The following is a 25,468-nucleotide window of genomic DNA, read 5'->3' as shown; positions in this document are numbered from 1 at the left end:
AACAAAAAAAACACTTGCGAGTCTGTAGAAATGGTCCCGACCTCCTTTCCTTTTTCTCCACACAGATGCTGAGTTGTTACTCCAGCACTCTGTGTCCACCTTCGGTGTGAGTTTCAATAGACAACAGGTGCAGGAGGAGGCCATTCAGCCCTTCGAGCCAGCACCACCATTCAATGTGATCATGGCTGATCATTCTCAATTAGTACCCCGTTCCTGCCTTCTCCCCATACCCCCTGACTCCGCTATCCTTAAGAGCTCTATCCAGCTCTCTCTTGAATGCATTCAGAGAATTGGCCTCCACTGCCTTCTGAGGCAGAGAATTCCACAGATTTACAACTGAAAATGTTTCTCCTCATCTCAGTTCTAAATGGCCTACCCCTTATTCTTAGACTGTGTGGCCTCTGGTTCTGGACTCCCCCAACATTGGGAACATGTTTCCTGCCTCTAACGTGTCCAAACCCTTAATAATCTTATACGTTTCGATAAGATCCCCTCTCATCCTTCTAAATTCCAGTGTCAATTCCAGAGGGTCGGACGAGAACTAGAGGGGGCTGTAATATTGTGATCCCTAATCAAATCAGTGACACTACCCTCCCAGAACCAGTGCTGTAAAGTCCATGGACTCTTCAGAAGCGATGAGCACAAGATACAAGATCATTGATATGTTGTATGTGCAGGGAAGGGGGAACCGCAGATGATGTTGGTCCAAACCGAAGATAAACCAGCACCTGCACTTCCTTCCTGACATGTGGACAAGTCAAACTGGTCCCAGACACACAATGCTGGAGTAACTCAGCGGGTCAGGCAGCATCTCTGGAGAGAAGGCAGGGGTGATGGTTTGGGTTGAGACCCTTCTTCAGACTGAGACTGGGGGGGGGGAATGAGAGATATAGACGGTGATGTAGAGAGATATAGAACAAATAGACCAAGTGGACTCGTTGGGCCCAAACCTCTCCTGCATTGGTGCGGCACCCCCTCCTCCCCTTCCTCTCCCTCCCCTTCCCTCCCCACCCTCTCCCTCCTTCCTCCTCCCCTCCCTCCCCCCTCCACACCCCTCTCCCCCCCCCTCGTTCCCCACCTACTCCACCCTCTCCCCCACTCCACCCCCCTCAACCTCTCTTATGCTCCCTCCTCCTCCTCCTCCTCCCTCCCCCTCCCTCCCTAGGAGATAGATTTAAACTTTAAAATGTGAATAACTGAAAACATAACACCTATTCCAATGAAACTCCTTCCATTAGCACCAAAGGGATGACGGTGAGTAAGGTGGGCCTAAAATTGTCACGCTATCGTGCACCGTTTTGGCTGTAGTTCAGGAACAAACAAACAAACAAACGAACGAACGAGAGTTTTAGTATATAGATGAAAGAAAGATATACAAAGAAGTAACGATGATAAAGGGAACAGGCCATTGTTGGCTGTGGGCTCGGTGAAAACTAGTTGCAGACAATGAACACACATTGTGACTTTGTGGGCGCCCTTTAGCTGGTGACTCTTTGCATACCTTGTACATGATACACAAAACAAAGAATGTCACTGTGCAGTGCCACATGTGATGATAAAATATCTATAAAGTATCTGTCAAACTCCTTTGGACAGTAGGCGATCCCCTCCGTCCAACAATCCGGAAATTCCGTGTGGCTCCCAGCCAGGGTTGCCAACTTCCTCACTCCCAAATACGGGACAAAGGGTGACATCACCGCCCCGCGCCCCACGTGACCTCGCCCAGCCAGCGGCCACGTGCTCCCGCTCCACCAATGGTGGCCGGGCCTGTTTCCACGCTGTGTGACTATGACCACCAGGGTGGGGGAACGTGTTGCACCCCCTCCCACTACCCTGGGGGGTCTGCATCCCACCCCCCCCCCTCGTGGTGAAGCAGCCCTTGTTGCTTCTGTAAATTGTCCCTCGTGGATGGGACGTAACAGTGAGATAACAGTGTAGAGGTGATCGATGGCTGGCGTGGACTCGGTGGGCCGAAGGGCCTGTTTCCAAGCTGAATCTCTAAACTAAACTCAAGCACCACCAGGTCCCTTCATGTGAAGGATGGCACCAAGCCTTTTATGTAGGAAAAAAACTGCAGGTGCTGGTTAAAATCCAAGGTAGACACAAAATGCTGGAGTAACTCAGCGGGTCGGGCAGCATCTCTGGAGAGAAGGAATGGGTGACATTTCGGGTCGAGACCCTTCTTCAGACTGATGTCAGGGGAGGGGACGGGTGTCCCACAGACGGGCTCCACCATGGGCACTACACTCCCACAGACGGGCTCCACGGTGGGCCCTACACTCCCAGATGGGCTCCACCATGGGCCCTACACTCTCAGATGGGCTCCACCATGGGCCGTACAATCCCACAGACAGGCTCCACAGTGGGCCCTACACCCCCACAGATGGGCTCCACCATGGGCCCGACACTCCCACAGACGGGCTCCACGATGGGCCCTACACCCCCACAGATGGGCTCCACCGTGGGCCCTACACTCCCACAGACGGGCTCCACCGTGGGCCCTACACTCCCACAGACGGGCTCCACCGTGGGCCCTACCCTCACAGACGGGCTCCACGGTGGGCCCTACACTCCCAGACGGGCTCCACCGTGGGCCCTACACTCCCACAGATGGGCTCCACCATGGGCCCTACACTCCCACAGATGGGCTCCACCATGGGCCCTACACTCCCACAGATGGGCTCCACCATGGGCCCTACACTCCCAGATGGGCTCCACCATGGGCCCTACACTCCCACAGACGGGCTCCACCATGGGCCCCGACAGTCTCACACACAGAGTCCTACACAGATGCTGCCACCCATCGCCATCGCGGAGCAGCAGCAGCAGGGCTGGGTGAGCACGGTGCCACCGGTCCACCGGTGCTGCACTGGTCACCGCGGCCCCCCGCCAGCCCGCCCGCCCGCCCGCCCGCCCGCCAGCCCGCCCGCCCGCCCGCCGTGTGAAGAAGGGCAGACACAAGGACGGCAATCGACACCAGCTCTGCGTTTAATAAATAATGTCCAGTGCCAAGGCGCTGGGCTGGAAGCTTCCGGGCCCCGGGTGGGTCAGGGAGCAGATGGGCACTCGGGACGGTGGGGGGGGTCAGACGCCTCGGCCAGATGGAGACACCACCTCCTGGAGGACCAGGTGTAGGAGGTGGTTCTGTTCCGGGGTCAGCAACGGCCTGGAGAGAGAGAGAGAGACGGCAGCGTTACTGATGCTCAGAGACACATTACAGTGTTCCTGATGCCCACTGTTTAGTGTTAGTGGAGCCCATTACCCAGTGGTCCCCATTACACAGTGGCCCCCATTAATGACTTGGATGAAGGGATTAAAAGTAGCATTAGCAAATTTGCCGATGATACAAAGCTGGGTGGCAGTGTGAACTGTGAGGAAGATGCTATGAGATTGCAAGGTGACTTGGACAGGTTGTGTGAGTGGGCGGATGAATGGCAGATACAGTTTAATGTGGATGAGTGTGAGGTTATCCACTTTGGTGGTAAGAATAGGAAGGCAGAGTATTATCTCAATGGTGTCAAGTTAGGAACAGGGGACGTACAACGAGATCTGGGTGTCCTAGTGCATCAGTCACTGAAAGGAAGCATGCAGGTACAGCAGGCAGTGAAGAAAGCCAATGGAATGTTGGCCTTCATAACAAGAGGAGTTGAGTATAGGAGCAAAGAGGTCCTTCTGCAGTTGTACAGGGCCCTAGTGAGACCGCACCTGGAGTACTGTGTGCAGTTGTACAGGGCCCTAGTGAGACCGCACCTGGAGTACTGTGTGCAGTTTTGGTCTCCAAATTTGAGGAAGGATATTCTTGCTATTGAGGGCGTGCAGCGTAGGTTTACTAGGTTAATTCCCGGAATGTTGGGACTGTCATATGTTGAAAGACTGGAGCGACTAGGCGACTTGGCTTGGTAAATGTAAAAATTGTCCCAAGTGGATGTAGGTTGGTGTTAATGTGCGGGGATCGCTGGTCGGCGTGGACCCAGTGGGCCGAAAGGGCCTGTTTCCGTGCTGTATATCTGAACTAAACAAAACATTGAGGGAGCCTCATCTTCTCTCACTGAGGGAACCTTATGCTCCCCGTTGAAGCCTCACCCTCTCTCCCCGAAACGCTGGTCTCCACACTGAGGGAGCGGCACCCTCTCTCTCGCTAAGACCCCAGTGCATACACCCCGGGCATCTTGACGAATATTAATCAAGGAGGAAAGAGCTCAAGTCGGCGGTTCGGATGGCTTTGGCGAGTCGGATTATAGAAACATAGAAAGTAGGTGCAGGAGGAGGCCATTTAGCCCTTCGAGCCAGCACCGCCATTCATTGTGATCATGGCTGATCATCCACAATCAGTAACCCGTGCCTGCCTTCTCCCCATATCCCTCGATTCCACTAGCCCCTAGAGCTCTATCTAACTCTCTTTTAAATTCATCCAGTGAATTGGCCTCCACTGCCTTCTGTGGCAGAGAATTCCACAAATTCACAACTCTCTGGGTGAAAATTTTATTTCTCATCTCAGCTTTAAATGTTCTCCCCTTTATTCTTAGACTGTGTGTCCCCTGGTTCCAGGCCCTCACCACCCTCTGCGTAAAAACCACTTCGCACATCTCCATTAAACTCTCTCCCCCCCCTCCCCTCCTCTCACCTTACACCTATGCTCTCTGATGTTGGGCATTTCAACCCAATTGCAAATTGGAGGAACGGCAGTTCATAGACAATAGGTGCAGGAGGAGGCCATCCAGCCCTTCGAGCCAGCACCGCCATTCAATGTGATCATGGCTGATCATTCTCAATCAGTACTCCATTCCTGCCTTCTCCCCATACCCCCTGACTCCGCTATCCTTAACTCTATCTAGCTCTCTCTTGAATGCATTCAGAGAATTGGCCTCCACTGCCTTCTGAGGCAGAGAATTCCACAGATTCACAACTCTCTGACTGAAAAAGTTTTTCCTCACTTACATTAAAACAAGAGGGTGACGAGGGAGGGGAGAGCACTCGAGGATAAAGGAGGGAATTTGTGTTTGGAGTCACGGGATGTAGGCAAGGTACTAAACGAGTACTTTGCATCTGTTTTTACCAAGGAGAAGGACAGAAGTCAGTGCGAAGAATGCTAATTTTCCAGATAGGCACAAAATGCTGGAGTAACTCAGCGGGTCAGGCAGCATCTCTGTACAGAAGGAATGGGTGACCTTTCAGGTCGAGACCATTCTTCAGATTGACGGTCAGCGGAGAGGGAAACATAGAGATAAGGAAGGGTAAGGTGTGCAAATGAGAGATCAAAGGGGACGAGGTCAGGAAAATGTAGAATAGATCATTGTTAGCTGAGGGGAAGGTGACAACGAGACACACCATCAGGGCAGTTTGAGATTAAGGAGGAGGAGGTGTTTAGTTTAGTTTAGAGAAACAGGGCAGAAACAGGCCCTTACGGCCCACCTGGTCCGCGCCGACCAGCGATCCCCGCACACTAACACTATCCTACACCCACTAGGGACAATTTTTACATTTGCCCAGTCAATTGACCCACAAACCTGTACGTTATTGGAGTGTGGGAGGACACCGAAGGTCTCGGAGAAAACCCACGCAGGTCACGGGGAGAACGTACAAACTCCGTACAGTACAGCACCCGTAGTCAGGATGGAACTCGGGTCTCCGGCGCTGCATTCGCTGTAAGGCAGCAACTCTACCGCTGCGCCACCGTGCCGTGTTGGGGCTCATGAAGAACGTTAAGGTGGACAGGTCCCCAGGGTCTGATGGATCTATCCCAGGTTATTGAGAGAGGCAAGAGAGAAAGATCTTCCTTCCCTGAAGGAAGACCTTGGAAACATAGTAAATAGGTGCAGTAGTATCTTGGTGCCTTCAGTAGCCACAGGCTCGGAGATCCCGAAGGAGCAGAGTGGAGTTATTGTTGCTCCTTGTTTAAGAAGGGAAGTCGAGAGAATCCAGGGAATTATCCGGCAGTGAGCCTTACATCAGTGGTAGGGAAACTATTGGAAAGGATTTGGTGTGTATGGAGCAAGCTGCCAGAGGAGGTAGTTGAGACAGGGACTATCCCATCGTTTAAGAAACAGATAGACAGACACACGGAATGGACAGGTTCGGAGGGATATGGACCAAGCGAAGGCAGGTGGGACCAGTGTAGCTGGGACATTGTTGGTTGGCGTGGGCAAGTTGGGCCGAAGGGCCTGTTTCCACACTGCGTGACGCTATGACTCTTCAGGATAGGATTCACTCCCATTTGGAAATTAATGGGTTGATTAAGGACAGTCAAGAATGGTCTCGACCCGAAACGTCACCCATTCCTTTTCTCCAGAGATGCTGCCTGACCCGCTGAGTTACCCCAGCTGTCGGTCTTTGGCTTTGTATGAGGCAGATAGTGTCCCACTAACTTGATCAAGGTTTTTTGAGGTGATTGGTGAGGGTAGGGCAGAGTTTATTGACTACATGGATTTTACTAAGGCATTTTGATGGAATCCCCCATGGTAGTCTGATCCGGAAGATTAAGATGCACAGGATTAACAGTGATTTAGTTTAGTTTCATTTAGTTTAGAGATACAGCGCGGAAACAGGCCCTTTTGGCCCACCGGGTCCGTGCCGCCCAGCGATCCCCGTACATTAACACTATCCTACACCCACTAGGGACAATTTTTACATTTACCAAGCCAATTAACCTACAAACCTGCACGTCTTTGGAGTGTGGGAGGAAACCGAAGATCTCGGAGAAAACCCACGGGGTGAGCGTACAAACTCCGTACAGACAGCACCCGCACCTGGAGTACTGTGTGCAGTTTTGGTCTCCAAATTTGAGGAAGGATATTCTTGCTATTGAGGGCGTGCAGCGTAGGTTTACTAGATTAATTCCCGGAATGGCGGGACTGTCATATGTTGAAAGACTCGAGCGACTAGGCTTGTATACACTGGAATTTAGAAGGATGAGAGGAGATCTTATCGAAACGTATAAGATTATTAAGGGGTTGGACACGTTAGAGGCAGGAAACATGTTCCCAATGTTAGGAGAGTCCAGAACCAGGGGCCACAGTTTAAGAATAAGGGGTAGGCCATTTAGAACGGAGATGAGGAAAAACTTTTTCAGTCAGAGAGTTGTGAATCTGTGGAATTCTCTGCCTCAGAAGGCAGTGGAGGCCAATTCTCGGAATGCATTCAAGAGAGAGCTAGATAGAGCTCTTAAGGATAGCGGAGTCAGGGGGTATGGGGAGAAGGCAGGAACGGGGTACTGATTGAGAATGATCAGCCATGATCACATTGAATGGTGGTGCTGGCTCGAAGGGCCGAATGGCCTCCTCCTGCACCTATTGTCTAATGTCTAATGTAGTTGGGATGGAACCCGGGTCTCCGGCGCTGCATTCGCTGTATGGCAGCAACTCTACCGCTGCGCCACCGTGCCACTACATTTGTTCGGAGACAGAGGGGCATGGTGGACGGACAAGATTCAGGGTGGAGGTCCTTGACCAGTAGGGTTGCACAGGGATCTGTACTGGGTGGGACCTTCATTGTTTCATGTGATACGTGTATAAATGACTTGGACGTGACTATAGATGGATTGGTTGGCAAGTTTGCAGATGACACCGAGATTGCCAGGTAAGAAAGAACAGCAGACGCTGGTTTAAATCGAAGGCAGACCCCGAGATTGCTGGACCGTGAGGAAAGCTGTTAAATATACAGCAGGGCATAGAAAATGGCAGATGGATTTTAATCCAGGCAACGGTTGAGGTGTTGCAATTTGGGAGGTCGAATGTGAGGGGGAAATATACACAATGTCCAGAGGGATCCTGGGGTCTCAGCCCCCAACCAAAGATACTAGAGGAGCAAGATGAACCACTCCGTTGAAATCGCCTATACTGGAGTGTAGTACGCAAAGGAGCGTAACGTCCGCCATTTTAGTAAGCAAAACCCGCCGTTCGCTCTGTCTCTCGCAGTGTAATCAGTGTTTTGGGGGGACAGTATGTGTGATGATACCATTAAAATGCAGAATATATCTCATCTATCAATTCACAGATTTTTGTTATTTTTCTTTTAAAATGTTTCTGCAAGTTTCTGCCGACTAAAATGGCCGCCGTGACGTACTACGGTTTTTAGGGTCGAGTGGTCTATCTTGTTCCTATAGTATCTTTGTCCACAACTCCCCGAAACTGTCTGACCCTCACCAGAGCTCCACTTGGAGAACCTTCAGTGCCTTCAAATCCTTCTCCTGGCACGCCATCTGTGAAGCACCGACAACAGCAGATGAGACACAAAGCCCACACACACACACTAACACACACACACACTAACACACACACACTAACACTGACACACACTAACACCCACACACACGAACACACACACACACACACACACACTAACACACACACACACACACTAACACACACACACACACTAACACACACACACTAACACACACACACACTAACACACACACACACTAACACACACACACTAACACACACACTAACACACACACACACTAACACACACACACACTAACACACACACACTAACACACACACACACACACACACTAACACTGACACTCACACACACACTAACACACACACTAACACTGACACACACACACTAACACACACACTAACACACACACACACTAACACTGACACACACACACTAACACACACACACTAACACACACACACACACACACACTAACACACACACACACTAACACACACACACACACACACACTAACACACACACACACACACACACACTAACACACACACACACTAACACTGACACACACACACTAACACACAAACACACTAACACACACTAACACTGACACACACACTAACACTGACACACACACTAACACTGACACACACACAAACAATGACACACACACACCGGCACACACACTAACACTGACACATACACTAACACTGACACACACACACTCACACACACACTAACACACTAACACACACACTAACACACTCACACACACACACTATCACACACTAACACTGACACACACTAACATGACACACTAATACTGACACACACACTACTCACACTAACACTGACACACTCACTAACACGACACACACTAACACTGACACACGCACTAACACGACACACGCACCAACATTGACACACACACTAACACTATCACACACACTAACACTGACACACACTAACACTGACACACACACATTACTGACACACACGCACACTAACACAAACACTAACACTGACCCACACACTAACACTGACACACACACTAACACTGACACACACACGCACTGACACACACTCACACTGACACATACACTAACACTGACACACACACTAACACTGACACACACACGCTACTGAAACACACACACACTAACACATACACCAACACACATACTAAAATTCACACACACACACTGACACACACAAAGATTGACACACACGCACTAACAGACACAAACACTAACACACACTAACACCGACACACACACTAACACACGCTGACACACACACACTAACACTGACACACACACTGACACACACACACACTAACACTGACACACACACTAACACGCACACACACACTAACACTCACACTAACACTGACACACACAAACTAACACTGACACACACTAACACACACAATAACACTGACTAACTCACACTAACACACACTAACACTGACACACACACTAACACACACACTAACACTAACACTGACACACGCACTAACACTGACACACACACTAACACTCACACTGACACACGCACTAACACGACACACACATTAACACGGACACACACAATAACACTGACACACGCACTAACACGACACACACACTAACACTATCACACACACTAACAGACACACGCACACGCTACTGACACACACTCACACTGACACTAACACTGACACACACACTAACACAGTCATTTCCACACACACACACGACTCGTTTGGTGTTGTGTTTAACTTGAGTTTAACTTGATAGTAGTCATGTATAGTACTATCTCATCTAACTGAGCAGCATGCAAATCAGTTTTCATTGTGCCTCACGACACGACAATAATAAACCTAAACCAAATTCCACTCACGCACACACACACACGCAGACACACACACACGCAGACAAGACACACACACACAGACGCACGCAGACAAGACACACACATGCAGACACGCGCACAGACAAGACACACACGCAGACAAGACACACACACGCAGACACGCACACAGACACACATGCAGACAAGGCACACACACAGAAACAGTCAAGGCACATAGACACACAGACAAGACACAGACACACATCGAATACCACATAGACAAGTTACGCACACACATGGAACACCAGACACACACGGAACACCAGACACAGCATAAATTACCCCCCCGGACACGCATGCAAACACACACACAAGCTGCACCTTTCCACACACTCAAAACTCCACACAAACTAAATGATCCCCAATGTGGGTGCATACAGATACAACCCTGCCGGCGTGAGCACTCACACACACAAATGCACTCACACATCCACACAAACACACTCATGCTCACTCACACAAACAAACTTGCACACTACTCACACAAGCACACTCTCATAAACACGCACTCACACACAAACACTCATAAATTGACCACACGCCACCTCAGGTACACACAAGCACGCACTTAATCCCACCCATCTCCTTCCTTCACCACCCCCTCCCCCGCCTTGCCCCACCCCCGTGCTGTGGTGCGGAGCCACCACATCTCTGCCACAGTAGCCGGCCGGCACGGCTCCCCCCTCCATGGCCGGGGTTCGCTAGGCCGAGCGGTGGGCATGGGGAGAGGTCCAGACTCACCACGACAGACTGCAGCAGCAGGAACACGCTCTCCGGCAGGTTATTCACTGCAAACAAAGAGCACGTCGATCAGGAACAGACGCAACTGGGCAACACCGAGACACAGCGGTAAATCTGCTGCCTTACAGCGCCAGAGACACAGGCTCAATCCGGACTACAGGTGGTGTCTGTACGGAGTTTGTTATGTTCTCCCTGTGGCCGTGTGGGTTTTCTCCAGGATCACCGGTTTCCTTCCACACTCCATAGGCGTACAGGCCCATAGGTTAATTGGCTTGGGTATAAATGTAAATTGCCCCCAGTGTGTGTAGGATAGTGTTATTAATGTGCGGGGATCGCTGGGCGGTGCGGACACGGTGGGCCGAAGGGCCTGTTTCCACACTGTATCTCTAAACTAAACTAAACTAAACGAAATCCATTAGAATCATAGCAATATAAGACACTAGACCAAGTGGACCCGTTGGGCCCAAACCTCTCCTGCATTAGTGCAGCACCCTCTCCTCCCCCCCTCCCCTCTGTCCTCAACCCCCCCTCCCCTCTCCCTTCTCCCCTACTTCCCCCCCTCCTCCGCTCCCCCTCCCCTCCTTTTAAAGTTTAAAATGTGAATAACTTAAAAAATATAAGACCGATTTCAATAAAACTACTTGCATTATCACTAAAGTGACAACGGTGAGTAAGGTGGGCCTATAATTGTCACGCTATCGTGTACCGTTTTGGCTGAAGTTCAGTCACAAACAAGATAACAAACAAGAGTGGGAGGGACGGGGTGGGAGGGAGGGGGGGGGGCGGGGTGAGAGGGTGGGAGGGAGGGGGGGGGACGGGGTGAGAGGGCGTTGTCCCAGTGTGGTGTGGGGAGGGAGGGGGGACGGGGGGGGAGTGCACAAGCACGTACCTTGGCTGTGACTGTCGAACGATTCCCAGTCATACTTCTCCAGAGTCTGGGCGTGCTCGGGCAGCAGCTTCTGGGGCGGGGGCTGAGGAGACAGAGACACGGAGCAAGGACTTACAACCAACCATGTTGGAGGTGGTTTTGCGAGAACGGTCCCAGGAACGATTCGGGCAACGCATGATGTACGACTAGTGGGAACATCCTCTCCACATCCACTCTATTCCAGGCCTTTCACTATTCGGTACGTTCCAATGAGGCCCCCCCCCACCCCTCATCTTTCTAAACTCCAGCGAGCTCAGGCCCACTGGGGAGGTAGTTGAGGCTGGGACCATTGCAAAGTTTTAGAAACATTGGATAGGACAGGCTGAGAGGGATATGGGCCAAACGCAGGCAGGTGGGACCAGTGTAGATGGGACATGTTGGCCTGTGTGAAGTTGGGCCTGTTTCCACGCTGTACCACTCTGTGACTGTATCACCTGGACTAGTGAATGGGTGATCGCCGGTCGGCCTTGGACTGGGTGTGTTTCCGCGCGGTATCTGCCAATGCTCGATGCGAGGGGCACTGCTGGAGTGTGGCGGGCGGTGGTTATTGCAGTCAGCAGCCCTTACCTGGAGCAGCATCAGCAGCAAGACCCGGCACACCTCACACCTGGCAATCACATCCACAAACGCACCTGCAAACGTGAACACACGGACACATTGCTGCCTGCTGTAGTTTTAGCTCTAGAGCCACAGAGTGGAAACAAGCCCTTTGTCCCACCGAGTCCACACCGGCCACCACTCACCCCGCACGCTCGTTCTATCCTAGACTCTGGGGACAATTTACTGAAGTCAATTAACCTACTAAACACTTTAATTCTCCTTCACATTCCCACACTGACCTCTCTGTCCTGTGCCTCCTCCATTGTCAGAGTGAGGCTAGATGCAAATTGGAGGAACAGCACCTCATATTTGGCTTGGGCAGCTCACATCCCAGTGGTATGAACATTGATTTCTCCAACTTAGCCGCGGCACTCCAACTCTCTCTCTATCCCTTTGTCATTGTTACTTCTTTGCATGTCTCTCTTTCGTTGTTCTTTATCTCTCTGCATCACCGTCTCTATCTCGTTTCCCTTTTCCCCAACCGGTCTGAAGAAGGGCCTGGTGAGTGATAGGTGGATACAGGCGAGGGGGGGGAGGGTGGTCCAGCTCCTATGTCTTAATGAGGAAGAGCAGTGCCACCTTCTCCCATGAAGACCATATAGGATTATTAAGGGGTTGGACACGTTAGAGGCAGGAAACATGTTCCCAATGTTGGGGGAGTCCAGAACCAGGGGCCACAGTTTAAGAATAAGGGGTAGGCCATTTAGAACGGAGATGAGGATAAGCTTTTTTAGTCAGAGAGTTGTGAATCTGTGGAATTCTCTGCCTCAGAGGGCAGTGGAGGCCAGTTCTCTGAATGCATTCAAGAGAGAGCTAGATAGAGCTCTTAAGGATAGCGGAGTCAGGGGGTATGGGGAGAAGGCAGGAATGGGGTACTGATTGAGAATGATCAGCCATGATCACATTGAATGGCGGTGCTGGCTCGAAGGGTCAGCATAAGGGTCAGACAATGGTCCATAGTGTGTGTAGGGTAGTGTGCGGGGATCGCTGGTCGGCACGGGCTGGGCGGGCCGAAGGGCCTGTTCCCGCGCTGTATCCCTAAACCAAGCTGAACACAGATACGGGACAGTTTGGGGTTGGGACCCTTCTACACTACGCTGATGAAGACTAGCTCCAAGTTATCAGGGGACTGAATTAGTGAACCTACGGGAGGACTGTACACTTGGCAGCGCACACCTGTACCACGCACCGTTCACGCACCACCACCCCTGCCCCCACAGTGCCCGCTGCCCCACACTCACCGACGGGGGCATTGGTTCCCGGCAGCTGCAGTCCCTTCTCCTGAGCCATCAGCTGCATCTCCGTGAAGACGGCCAAGGCCCCGTCGTAGTCGCCTGCAAGACACGTAGCGGAGAGGCCGGGGGCTAGGAACGGCACTGTGGACCGAGCGGCCTGGAGGGAGGGCCTGGTCTGTCGAGGGGAACCTCCGAGCCAGCCCCTGCACATCCCCCCCGAGGACAGAGACCCTCCGTTTGGCGCAGCGGTAGAGTTGCCGCCTCACAGCGCCAGGGACCCGGGTTCGATCCCGACTACGGGCGCTGCCTGTACGGAGCTTGCACGTGACCTCGTAGGTTTTCTTTGGGGGCCCTGGTTTTCTCCCACACTCCAAAAACGTACAGGCTTGTAGGCTAATTTGCTTGATATAAAAGTAAACATTGTTCCGAGTGTGTGCAGGATAGCGCTCGTGTACGGGCGATCGCTGGTCGGCGCCTACCCGGTGGGCCGAAGGGCCTGTTTCAGCGCTGTACCTCGAAGCTAAACAAAACCAGAGAGGGGGACGGAGGGATCTGACGACGGCAGACGCGAGGAACAAGGGCCGTGCGAGTAGGGTCGCCAACTGTCCCGTATTAGCCGGGACATCCCGTGTTTTGGGCTAAATTGGTTTGTCCCGCACGAGACCGCCCTTGTCCCGTATTAGTAGGGTTGCCAACTTCCTCGCTCCCAAATACGGGACAAACGGTGACGTCACCGCCCCCCGCCCCACGTGACCTCACCCAGCCAGCGGCCACGTGCTCCCGCTCCACCAATGGCGGCTGCCATTGGTGGAGCGGGAGCACGTGGCCGCTGGCTGGGTGAGGTCGCGTGGGGGCGCGGGACGGTGACATCACCCTTTGTCCCGTATTTGGAAGCGAGGAAGTTGGCCACCCTAGTCTTACCTTCCGCGCCCTCAAGGTACGAAGGCCGGGTGGGAATGAGGAGAGGGCTTTGAAAAAGGCGGCAAAACCTGGCGACTCTGGCACGCGGTCTCAGCGAACTATTTCTCCGCTCTTCGCACTGTTCAGTTTAGTTCGGAGATACGGCGCTGGAACAGGCCCTGTGGGTCCGCGCCGACCAACGATCCTCGCACATTAACACCACCCTGCACACACTAGGGACATTTTTACATTTATCCATTTGCACCAAGCCAATTAACCTGCAACCCTGTACATCTTTTGGAGTGTTGGAGGAAAACGAAGATCTTGGAGAAAAACCAGGAAGAAAATACAAACTCCGTACAGACAGCACCCCCAGTCAGGGTCGAACCTGGGGAATTGTGCCTCGGCGTTTACTGAACCGTTTGCGAAAAAATGAATTTCACTGTACGTCTGTACGCGTGATAATAAATCAGCAGTGAACCGCTGGAGGGGATGTGGATGGACGGAGAGAGCAGGGCCCAGGAACAGCTCCGTGCACGGTGGTGCAGCGGTAGAGTTGCCGCCTCACAGCGCCAGAGACCCGGGTTCGATCCTGGCTACGGACGCTGCCTGTACGGAGTTTGCACGTTCTCCCCGTGACCTGCATGGGTTTTCTCCGGGTGCTCCGGTTTCCTACCGCACTCCAAAGACGTGCAGGTATGCAGCTTAATTGGCTTGGCATAAAATGTAAAAATGTGAAAATTGCCGATAGTGCTGGCGTGCGGGAGTTGCTGGGCGGTGCGGACTCGGTGGGCCTGTTTCCACGGTGTATCTCTAAACTAAACTGCGTGCAGGGGGAGCGGGGCAAGAGAGGGAGGGGCAGTACTCACACGTTATGATCTTGCAGGAAGCCACCTTGCCCAGGGACAGCAGGCACTCAATGGGCACCTGAGACTGAAGCTCGGCCGCTCTGTGGTAGTACACGCACGCCTCTCCCGGTTTATTCATTTCCTTCAGAGGGAGAGATGGAGATTCACAAACCCAGCAACGAACAACCACGGCCCATCAGTCAGCAACAGGCAGGGAGGCGGGTTGCTATGCAACCTCCGTTAGGTGGCACCCAGGCATACACTGTCCGAGCCTACAGTGTCCGGGCCTAAGGTGTCCGGGGCTAAGGTGTCCGGACCTAAGTTGTCCGGGCCTACCGTGTCCGGGCCTACACTGTCCGGGCCTACAGCGTCCGGGCCTGCAGCGTCCGGGCCTGCAGCGTCCGGGCCTACAGTGTCCGGGCCTACAGCCTACAGTGTCCGGGCCTACACTGACCGGGCCTACACTGTCTGGGCCTACAGCGTCCAGGCCTACAGTGTCCGGGTCTACAACGCCCCCCGGGCCTAATATGGGACAAGGGCGGTCCCGTACGGGACAAACCCATTTAGCCCAGTACACTGACACCACCATTACTCACACTCTGACACCACCATTACTCACACTCTACACCATTACTCACACTCTACACCACCATTACTCACACTCTACACCACCATTACTCACACTCTACACCACCATTACTCACACTCTGACACCACCATTACTCACACTATACTATTACTCACGCTCTACACTGTTACTCACACTGACACCACCATTACTCACACTCTACACCACTATTACTCACACACTACACCATTACTCACACTCTGACACCACCATTACTCACACTCTGACACCATTACTCACACTCTGACACCACCATTACTCACACTCTGACACCACCATTACTCACACTCTGACACCATTACTCACACTCTGACACCATCATTACTTACACTCTACACCAATTCACAGCCTGATACCAGCGTTAGGGGAATCCAGGACCAGAGGTCATGGGTTCAAGGTGAAGGGTAAAAGATGTAATAGGAATCTGAGGGGTAACTTTTTCGCACTGAGGGTGGTGGGTGTTTGGAACAAGCTGCCAGATGAGGTAGTTGCGGCTGGGACTATGGCAACGTTGAAGAGACAGTAGACAGGTACATGGATAGGACAGGTTTGGAGGGATTTGGGCCAAACGCAGGCAGGTGGGACTCGTGTAGATGGGACATGTTGGCCGGCGTGGGCAGGTTGGGCCGGAGGGGATGTTTCCAGGCAGTGTGGCTCTCTGGTCCCGCGGAGCGAGATGAGCTACATGGATCAGAGCTGGCCTGGACTATCGGCGTGGTGCCCTTCCACTGCAGGAGAACAAAGGAAAGGACTGAGAGATGGGATGTGGAAATGGTGGAGACCAGTCACACTCGTGGAAACAGGGCCCTTCGGCCCAACTTGCCCGTGTCGACCAACACGTCCCATTACATATCCTAGGTAGACACAAAATGCTGGAGTAACTCAGCGGGCCAGGCAGCATCTCGGAAGAGAAGGAATGGGTGACGTTTCGGGTCGACCCGAAACGTCACCCATTCCTTCTCTCCCGAGATGCTGCCTGAGCCTACCTCCAATTGAGACCAGCATCTGCAGTTTTTTCCTAATCATTACATATCCTTCTCTGCCTTGCCTCTTCCAGCGCCCATTTACAATCGACAATAGGTGCAGTAGTAGGCCCTTCGGCCCTTCCGTTCCATTCCACCACCTCCACCGCTAGCACCTTCCAATTATCAAGCACACTCAGTGTAAGAAACCTGTCCTCTCAGATTCCCCCTTGTGAGCGTTTGCCCTTTGCATTTGTGATCATGAGCTTGAATATAGTTAAGGATATTGTTATTTGTTGGATACAGCCATTAGGTGCTAACGGAATCAAGGGATATGAGGAGAAAGCAGGAATGGGGTACTGATTCTGGATGATCAGCCACGATCATATTGAATTACTCACACTCCAGAACCAGAGGCCACACAGTCTAAGAATAAAGGGGAGGCCATTTAAAACTGAGGTGAGAAAAAACTTCTTCACCCAGAGTTGTGAATTTGTGGGATTCTCCGCCACAGAAGGCAGTGGAGGCCAATTCACTGAATGAATTTAAAAGAGAGTTAGATAGAGCTCTAGGGGCTAGCGTAATCAAGGCATACGGGGAGAAGGCAGACACGGGTTACTGATTGTGGACGATCAGCCATGATCACAATGAATGGCGGTGCTGGCTCGAAGGGCCGAATGGCCTCCTCCTGCACCTATTTTCTATGTTTCAGTGGTGTGTTTATCACAGCGTGAATTTGGTACAAAGTAAGGAGGATCGTGAGAGGGAGGGAGAAAGCTTTCACAGAAGAAGGGTCTCGACCCGAGACGTCACCCATTCCTTTACTCCGGAGATGCTGCCTGATCCGCTGAGTTACTCCAGCATTTTGCGTCTATCTTCGATGTAAACCAGCATCTGCAGTGCCTTCCTACACACCTCACCTATCCATGTTCTCTACAGATGCCTTCCTACACATCATCCATGTTCTCTACAGATCCTGCCTGATCCCGCTGAGTTTCTCCAACGTTTTGTGTTTTGCTCAAGATTCAAGCATCTGCAGTTCCTTGTGCTTCCCATTCCCACATCCTATCTCCGGACGGAGTCTTCCTATGTTCTCCTGCAGTGGCAGTGCCGCTCTTACCTTCAAAGCATTTCCCAGCTCTAAGCAGAGACTAGCGGCCATGACAGGCTGGTTCAGCTCGATGTAGACCTGTGGGAGGGAGAGGGGGAGAGAGAGATGGAGAGGGGAGAGGAAGAGAGATGAAGAGGGGGGGGAGAGAGGGAGAGAGATGAAGAGGGGGGGGAGAGAGGGAGAGAGATGAAGAGGGGGGGGGAGAGAGGGAGAGAGATGAAGAGTGTTACCATACCCAAGCACAGTGTGTGTAGGGTAGTGTTAGTGTGCAGGGATCGCTGGCCGGCATGGACTCGGTGGGCCGAAGGGCCTGTTTCCGTCCTGTATCTCTAAACTAAAGGAACAATGCTTGAGTGCCTGCCGCAGTAAACAACACATCAAAGGAGAATTCTATATATAAGGAATAGACTCATCTAGTTTTGGGGCCCCACATTGAGGAAGGATGCGCAGGCTCTGGAGAGGTTCCAGAAGAGGTTTATAAGAATGTTTCCAGCAATGAGTGGGTTAGCATATGAGCCCTTGACAGCACTGGGCCTGTACTCGCTGGAGTTTGGAAGGATGAGGGGGGGACCTTAATTGAAACTTACAGTGTAATGAAAGGCCTGGATAGAGTGGATGTGGAGAGGATGTTTCCACTGGTGGGAGAGTCCAGGACCAGAGGTCACGGCCTCAGAATTAAAGGGCGCTCTTTTAGAAAGGAGGTGAGGAGGAACTTCTTTAGTCAGAGGGTAGTTAATCTGTGGAACTCATTGCCACAGAGGGCTGTGGAGGCCAAGTCAGTGGATATTTGTAAGGCAGAGATAGACAAATTCGTGATTAGAACGGGTGTCAAGGGTTATGGGGAGAAGGCAGGAAAAAAGGATTAGGAGGCAGAGGCCAGCCATGATAGAATGGTGAAGTGGGCATGATGGGCCGAATGGCCTAATTCTACTCCTTTAACGTGAACTTTATTCGGCGAGCAATCTCCGGCGTTGTATTTGACGCTGTTAAATAAAGTTGACTGCCTTGCCCGATGTCAGTGGTGTGATTGGAGGTTCTCTCTCACGGACGGTACGGGTTGCCTGCGCGGTGTGGGACCGCGAGGGAGCGCTGCCGTCTCACCTTGATGGCGAAGCTGTAGCAGTTGGTTGCGGCCTGCAGATGCTCCTCGAAGCCGGGGCACTGGAGCCGCTGGGTCTCCTTCTCAGCGTGCAGGAAGAGCCGGGCCGCGTCCGTCAGCGCCAGCGCCTCCCCGGCCGCGTTGAACAGCGTCTGCTCGCACCTGCGGGATGGGGGGGGGGGGGGGGGGGGGGGGGGAGAGCGAGCGGCGGCAATGAGGGCAGAACCACTGGCCCACGGCAGCCCCAACGCCCAGTGAGATCCACACAGGTCACGGGGAGAACGTACAAACTCCGCACAGGCAGCACCCGTGGTCAGGATCGAGCCCGGGTCTGGGGCACTGCTAGGCACGGTGGCGCAGCAGTAGAGACACAGCTTGGAAACAGGCCCTTCGGCCCACCAAGCCCATTCCGAACAGCGATCCCCGTACGCGTGGTGACGCAGTGGTAGAGCTGCCGCCTTACAGCGCCAGAGACCCGGGTTCAGAACGGTCTCGATAGACAATAGTCTATAGGTGCAGGAGGAGGCCATTTGGCCCTTCGAGCCAGCACCGCCATTCAATGTGATCATGGCTGATCATTCTCAATCAGTACCCCGTTCCTGCCTTCTCCCCATACCCCCTGACTCCGCTTTCCTTAAGAGCTCTATCTAGCTCTCTCTTGAATGCATTCACCCGAAACGTAACCCATTCCTTCTCTCCCGGGATGCTGCCTGACCCGCTGAGTTACGCCAGCATTTTGTGTCTACCTTAGAAACAAAGAGAGGTTGGGGGAAGCATCCTTATCAGGGGGAGAGAGGGGGGGGGGGGGCACAGGAAGGCAGGGGGTGGGAGAGGAGGGGGCGTGGGGGACCACCGGGAACAAAGGGGGACCCATTGTGGACTAAACGGAACACTTTGTAGGTTTGTTGGTGCCCGATACGTGGTGACATTTTGCATACGTGTGAATGCGAAACATAGAATCTCACTGCGACTTGCTGCATGTGACAACACGGTATTCATTCAGTGAGCCACTCATGGTTTATCGACATTCCCCCCCACCCCCCCGAGATGGCCTCCCTGGCCCCAGCGCAGCGGCAGTGCGGGTGGGGAGGGAGGTAAGTGTGTGTGTGCGTGCGTGCGTGAGTGTGCGCGTGCGTGCGCGTGTGGTGTGTGTGTGTGTGTGTGGTGCGTGCGTGTGTGTTTGTGCGGTGTGCGTGCGTGCGTGCATGTGTGTGGTGTGTGTGCGTGTGTGCGTGTGTGCGTGTGTGTGTGTGTTTGTGTGGTGTGTGTGCGTGCGTGTGTGCGTGCGGTGCGAGCTGCCTACCGTGCCACGGCCAGGTTGCAGAAGCCGGCGTACTGCAGGCACTCCTCCTGCTTCAGCTCCTTGGCCAGCTGCCCTGCAACACAACCGCTCGCCGTCAGTGGTGTGAACGCAGACACCAGGCGGCCGCTCACAAACCAGGCCAGGTGGTGGGTGGGGAGCGGAGGGGGCACCAATGGTGACTAAAGTCGGGGTGGGGAGGGGTCAGTGATGGAGACGGTGACTCGGGTCAGGGATCGGTGACTTGGGTCAGGGGGTTGGGGACTGGTATCAGGGGGTCAGTGACTGGGGTCAGGGGGTCAGTGACTGGGGTCAGATGTCAGCAACTGGGGTCAGGGGGTCGGTGACTGGGGTCAGTGACTGGGGTCAGGGTCAGTGACTGGGGTCAGGGGTCGGTAACGGGTCAGGGGTCAGTGACTGGGGCTAGGGGTCGGTGACTGGGGTCAGGGGGGTCGGTGACGGTCAGGGGGTCTGTGACTGGGGTCAGGGGGTCGGTGACTGGGGTCAAGGGGTCGGTGACTGGGGTCAGGGGTCGGTGACTGGGGTCAGGGGTCGGTGACTGGGGTCAGGGGTCAGTGACTGGGATCAGAGGGGTCAGTGACTGGGGTCAGAGGTCAGCGACTGGGGTCAGGGGTCGGTGACTGGGGTCAGGGGTTAGTGACTGGGGCTAGAGGTCGGTGACTGGGGTCAGGGGTCAGCGACTGGGGTCAGGGGATCAGGGGTCGGTAACGAGTCAGGGGTCAGTGACTGGGGCTAGGGGTCGGTGACGGGTCAGGGGGTCGGTGACTGGGTCAGGGGGTTGGTGACGGGTCAGGGGGTCGGTGACTGGGGCTAGGGGTTGGTGACTGGGGTCAGGGGGTCGGTGACTGGGGTCAGTGACTGGGGTCAGAGGGGTCGGTGACCGGGGTCAGAGGGGTCGGTGACTGGGGTCAGTGGTCGGTGACTGGGGTCAGGACCTGGGGTCAGGGGTCGGTGATGGCGACAGGGGGTCGGTGAAGGAGGCAGCCCCCAGTCACCCAGGTTGGATTCAAGGCCAAGCCAATCCCTGATCGTTTCAAAAGATGAATCGAAGGAATGGTCATTTAGATTCAATTCTAATTGTTATTTTTATTCATATTATTGATAACAATTCCATTGTTATTCAAAGGATGTAGAAAATCTAGCAGCGCAGTGGCACAGCGAGTAGAGCTGTTACAACCTCACATGTCCGGAGACCCGGGTTTGATCCTGACTACAGATGCTGTTGGTGTGGAGTTTGCACGTTCTCCCCGTGACCGCGTGGGTTACCTCCGGTTGTTCTGGTTCACTCCCAAATCCCAAAGACCGGTTTCCTCCCACGTTTTCAAAGACGTCTGGGTTTGTAGGTTAATTGGTTTCTGTAAATTATTCCTCGTGTGTAGGGAGTGGATGGATGCGAAAGTGGGATAACGTACAACTAGTGTGGACGGGCGATTCTCCTCACATTGCTGCCTCACAGCGCCAGAGACCCAGGTTCGATCCTGACTACGTTGCTGTCTGTACGGAGTTTGTACGTTCTCCCCGTGACCTGCGTGGGTTTTCTCCGAGATCTTCGCTTTCCTCCCACACTCCAATAACGTACAGGTTTGTAGGTTCATTGGCTTGGAGTCAATGTAAAATTGTCCCTATACACTGGGATCAGCCAATCATCCCTGTCCCGCCTGCAATTGGTCCAAAACGCCGCAGCGAGACTCCTGACGGGTACCCGTAAAAGGGACCACATCACCCCGATTCTGGCCTCTCTCCACTGGCTCCCAGTACAGTACAGAATCAACTTCAAGCTCCTCCTATTCACATACAAAGCCCTAAACGGGCTTGCCCCCCCCCCCATCCCCCATATCAAAAATCTTCTAACCCACCAGTCTATCTCCAGGTCCCTCAGGTCGGCCGACTTGGGGCTACTCACTATCCCGTGGTCTAGGCTTAAGCTCAGGGGTGATCGCGCTTTTGCGGTTGCAGCTCCTAGACTGTGGAACAGCATCCCTCTCCCCATCAGAACTGCCCCCTCCATCGACTCCTTTAAGTCCAGGCTCAAAACCTATTTCTACTCCCTAGCGTTTGAGGCCCTCTGAAGGGGCGCTGTGAACTGTTTATGTATGTGCTGTTATGTTTGTGTGCCATTGTAAGTTCGGTTCTTAGTACCTGAACTGATGTATGCACTTTGGTCAACGTGGGTTGTTTTTAAATGTGCTATATAAATAAAATTGACTTGACTTGACTAGTGTGTGTAGGATAGTGTAAGTGTGCGGAGATCGCTAGTCGGTGCAGACACGGTGGGCCGAAGGGTCTGTTTCAGCGCTGTATCTCTGAACTGAACTAAACCAGGCCGCTGTGGTTGATACGGCAGAGAAACAGGCCTTCAGTTGGGTCGCTGCCGGCCATCAGGCCCCCATTGTCACTCACCCTCTGTGGTGTTCTCCTAACGTTAACAAGTACCACTTACCGAACTGCTCGCTTGCTTCTGCTACATTTGGCTTACGCAGGAACCGCCTGCAAAAAGCAAACACACATCAATCAGCATTGCAGCTAAAGATCAAAAGATCAGACGTTTTAAGAATAGAATTAGGCCATTCGGCCCATCAAGTCTCCTGTGCCATTCAATCATGGCTGATCTATCTCTCCCTCCTAACCCCATTCTCCAGCCTTCTCCCCGTAACCTCTGACGCCCGTATTAATCAAGAATGTATCACTGCCTTTTAAATATATTCACCGACTTGGCCTCCACAGCCTTCTGTGGCAAAGAATTCCACAGATTCACCACCCTCTGAATGAAGAAATTCCTCTCATCTCCATCCTAAAAGAACGTCCTTTAATTCTGAGGCTATGACCTCTAGTCCTAGACTCTCCCACCAGGGGAAGAGTCCACTAGTTCAAAGGAAACGAGGCGTTCACTGGCAGCTAGCACGGTCTGTGGTACAGGACCCGGCTGTGAACTGGCATCACTGCCCCACTGAACCATAGCGGGCACAGGGGCTGGAAGAGACTGGCGCGGTGGTAGGTTAATTGCCCGCTGCAGGTTTCTCCGTCCATGGGGATAGTTCAAGAGAGTTAGATAGAGCTCTTAATGATAGCGGAGTCAGGGGGTATGGGGAGAGGGCAGGAACGGGGTACTGATTGTGAATGATCAGCCAAGATCACACTGAATGGCGGTGCTGGCTCGAAGGGCCGAATGGCCTCCTCCTCCACCTATTGTCTATTACCTATTGATACAAATGTGGGGGGGAAAAAATGGGATCACTGTAGATGTAGACCGACACAAAGCATTGGAGTAACTGCGGGTCGGGCAGCATCTCTGCAGAAAAAGGATGGGTGACGTTTTCGGTCGGGACATTTCTTCAGAGAGTGACAGAGAATGCGCTGTAGAGTTTAACAGACTTTTCAGTTGTTATTTAGAGTTTAACAGGGAGTGTAATGTGTAAAGAGACAAGGAACATTTTATAGCGAGAGGAAGAGATACTGGGAATGTGCACACAGGGGTTAATAAAACAACATGGAACGGAACAGAACAGAAAATGGGCGTATGGTGTTTAAGGAGCACGTGAAATTGGTGATAAACAAAAGGCCAAAACAAATCAGGGCCGGCAACGAATGAGCAAGAAAGGGTGGAGCCCACAATGGTCCATTGTTGGCTGGGGAAGAGGTGATAACAAAAGGTTACAAGGATAGGAGAGGTGGAATGAGCAGGACAACGCAGGTAGGGCAAGGGGAAAGAATGCAAGAGTTACTTGAAATTAGATAAATTAACATTCATACCGCTGGGCTGTAAGTTGCCCAAGTGAAATATGAGGTGCTGTTCCTCCAATTTGCGTTTGGCCTCACTCTGACTGACAATGGACAATAGGTGCAGGAGGGGGTAATTCGACCCTTCGAGCCAGCACCACCATTCAATGTGATCATGGCTGATCATTCTCAATCAGTACCCCCGTCCTGCCTTCTCCCCATACCCCCTGACTCCGCAATCCTTAAGAGCTCTATCTAGCTCTCTCTTGAATGCATTCAGAGAACTGGCCTCCACTGCCTTCTGAGGCAGAGAATTCCACAGATTCAACAACTCTCTGACTGAAAAGGTTTTTCCTCATCTCAGTTCTAAATGGCCTACCCCTTATTCTTAAACTCTGGCCTCTTATTCTGGACTCCCCAACATTGGGAACATGTTTCCTGCACCTAACGTGTCCAACCCCTTAATAATCTTATATGTTTCGATAAGATTCCCTATCATCCTTCTAAATTCCAGTGTATACAAGCCTAGTCGCTCCAGTCTTTCAACATACGACAGTCCCGCCATTCTGGGAATTAACCTTAGTAAACTACGCTGCACGCCCTCAATAGCAAGAATATCCTTCCTCAAATTTGGAGAGCAAAACTGCACACAGTACTCCAGGTTTGGTCTCACTAGGACCCTGTACAACTGCAGAAGGACCTCTTTGCTCCTATACGCAACTCCTCTTGTGGAGGAGGCCCAGGAAAGAAAGGTCAGTGAGGCGAATGGGTGGGGGAGTTATATTGTTTGGAAACCTGGAGATCAGGTAGGTTTAGGCGACTGAGCGGAGGTGTTCAGCAAATTGATCGCCGAGCCTGTGCTTGGTCTTGCCGATATACAGGAGACCACACTGGAACAGCGGGTACAGTAGATGAGGTTGGTGGAGGTGCAAGTGAACCTCTGCCTCACCTGAATAAGACTGTCGGTGTCTTTTGACAGAGTTGAGGGGGGAGGTATAGGGACAGGTGTTCCATCTCCTGCGGTTGCAGGGAAGGTACCCGGGGAGGGGTGGTGTGGGTGGGAAGGGACGAGTTGACCAGGGAGTTGCGGAGGGAACGCGGAAAGTGTAAAAGGCTGGAGATGGGAAGATGTGACTGGTGGTGGATCGTGTTGGAGGTGCGAAAATGTCGGAGGGTTATGTGCTGGATGCGACGGCTGATGGGGTGAAAGGTGAGGACCAGGGGACTCCGTCCCTGTTGTGACTGGGGCGGGGGGGGGGGGGGGGGGGGGGGGAGAGGGAGCAAGAGCTGCTAGGCACCC

General features: G+C 52.7%; 1 protein-coding gene across 1 annotated transcript in view; it reads right to left on the bottom strand.

Moving 5' to 3' along the window:
* Positions 1–2,966: 2,966 nt before the first annotated feature.
* Positions 2,967–25,468, bottom strand: part of f8a (coagulation factor VIII associated) — a 43,611-nt gene continuing 21,109 nt past the window's right edge. The window contains exons 6-17 of the mRNA XM_078430448.1: positions 24,202–24,238; positions 22,892–22,938; positions 20,434–20,506; positions 19,133–19,292; positions 18,041–18,109; positions 15,352–15,472; positions 13,589–13,681; positions 12,315–12,379; positions 11,709–11,790; positions 10,820–10,866; positions 8,142–8,197; positions 2,967–3,166 (exon numbers count right to left, since the gene is read on the bottom strand). Of these exons, the coding sequence (XP_078286574.1) occupies positions 3,085–3,166; positions 8,142–8,197; positions 10,820–10,866; positions 11,709–11,790; positions 12,315–12,379; positions 13,589–13,681; positions 15,352–15,472; positions 18,041–18,109; positions 19,133–19,292; positions 20,434–20,506; positions 22,892–22,938; positions 24,202–24,238 (932 nt within the window). The 3' untranslated portion in view covers positions 2,967–3,084. The remainder of the gene's footprint in view (positions 3,167–8,141; positions 8,198–10,819; positions 10,867–11,708; positions 11,791–12,314; positions 12,380–13,588; positions 13,682–15,351; positions 15,473–18,040; positions 18,110–19,132; positions 19,293–20,433; positions 20,507–22,891; positions 22,939–24,201; positions 24,239–25,468) is intronic.

Source organism: Rhinoraja longicauda, chromosome 40, assembly GCF_053455715.1.
Source record: "Rhinoraja longicauda isolate Sanriku21f chromosome 40, sRhiLon1.1, whole genome shotgun sequence".
In the NCBI taxonomy this organism is placed as follows: domain Eukaryota; kingdom Metazoa; phylum Chordata; class Chondrichthyes; order Rajiformes; family Arhynchobatidae; genus Rhinoraja; species Rhinoraja longicauda.
This window is presented reverse-complemented; position numbering and strand designations above follow the sequence as displayed.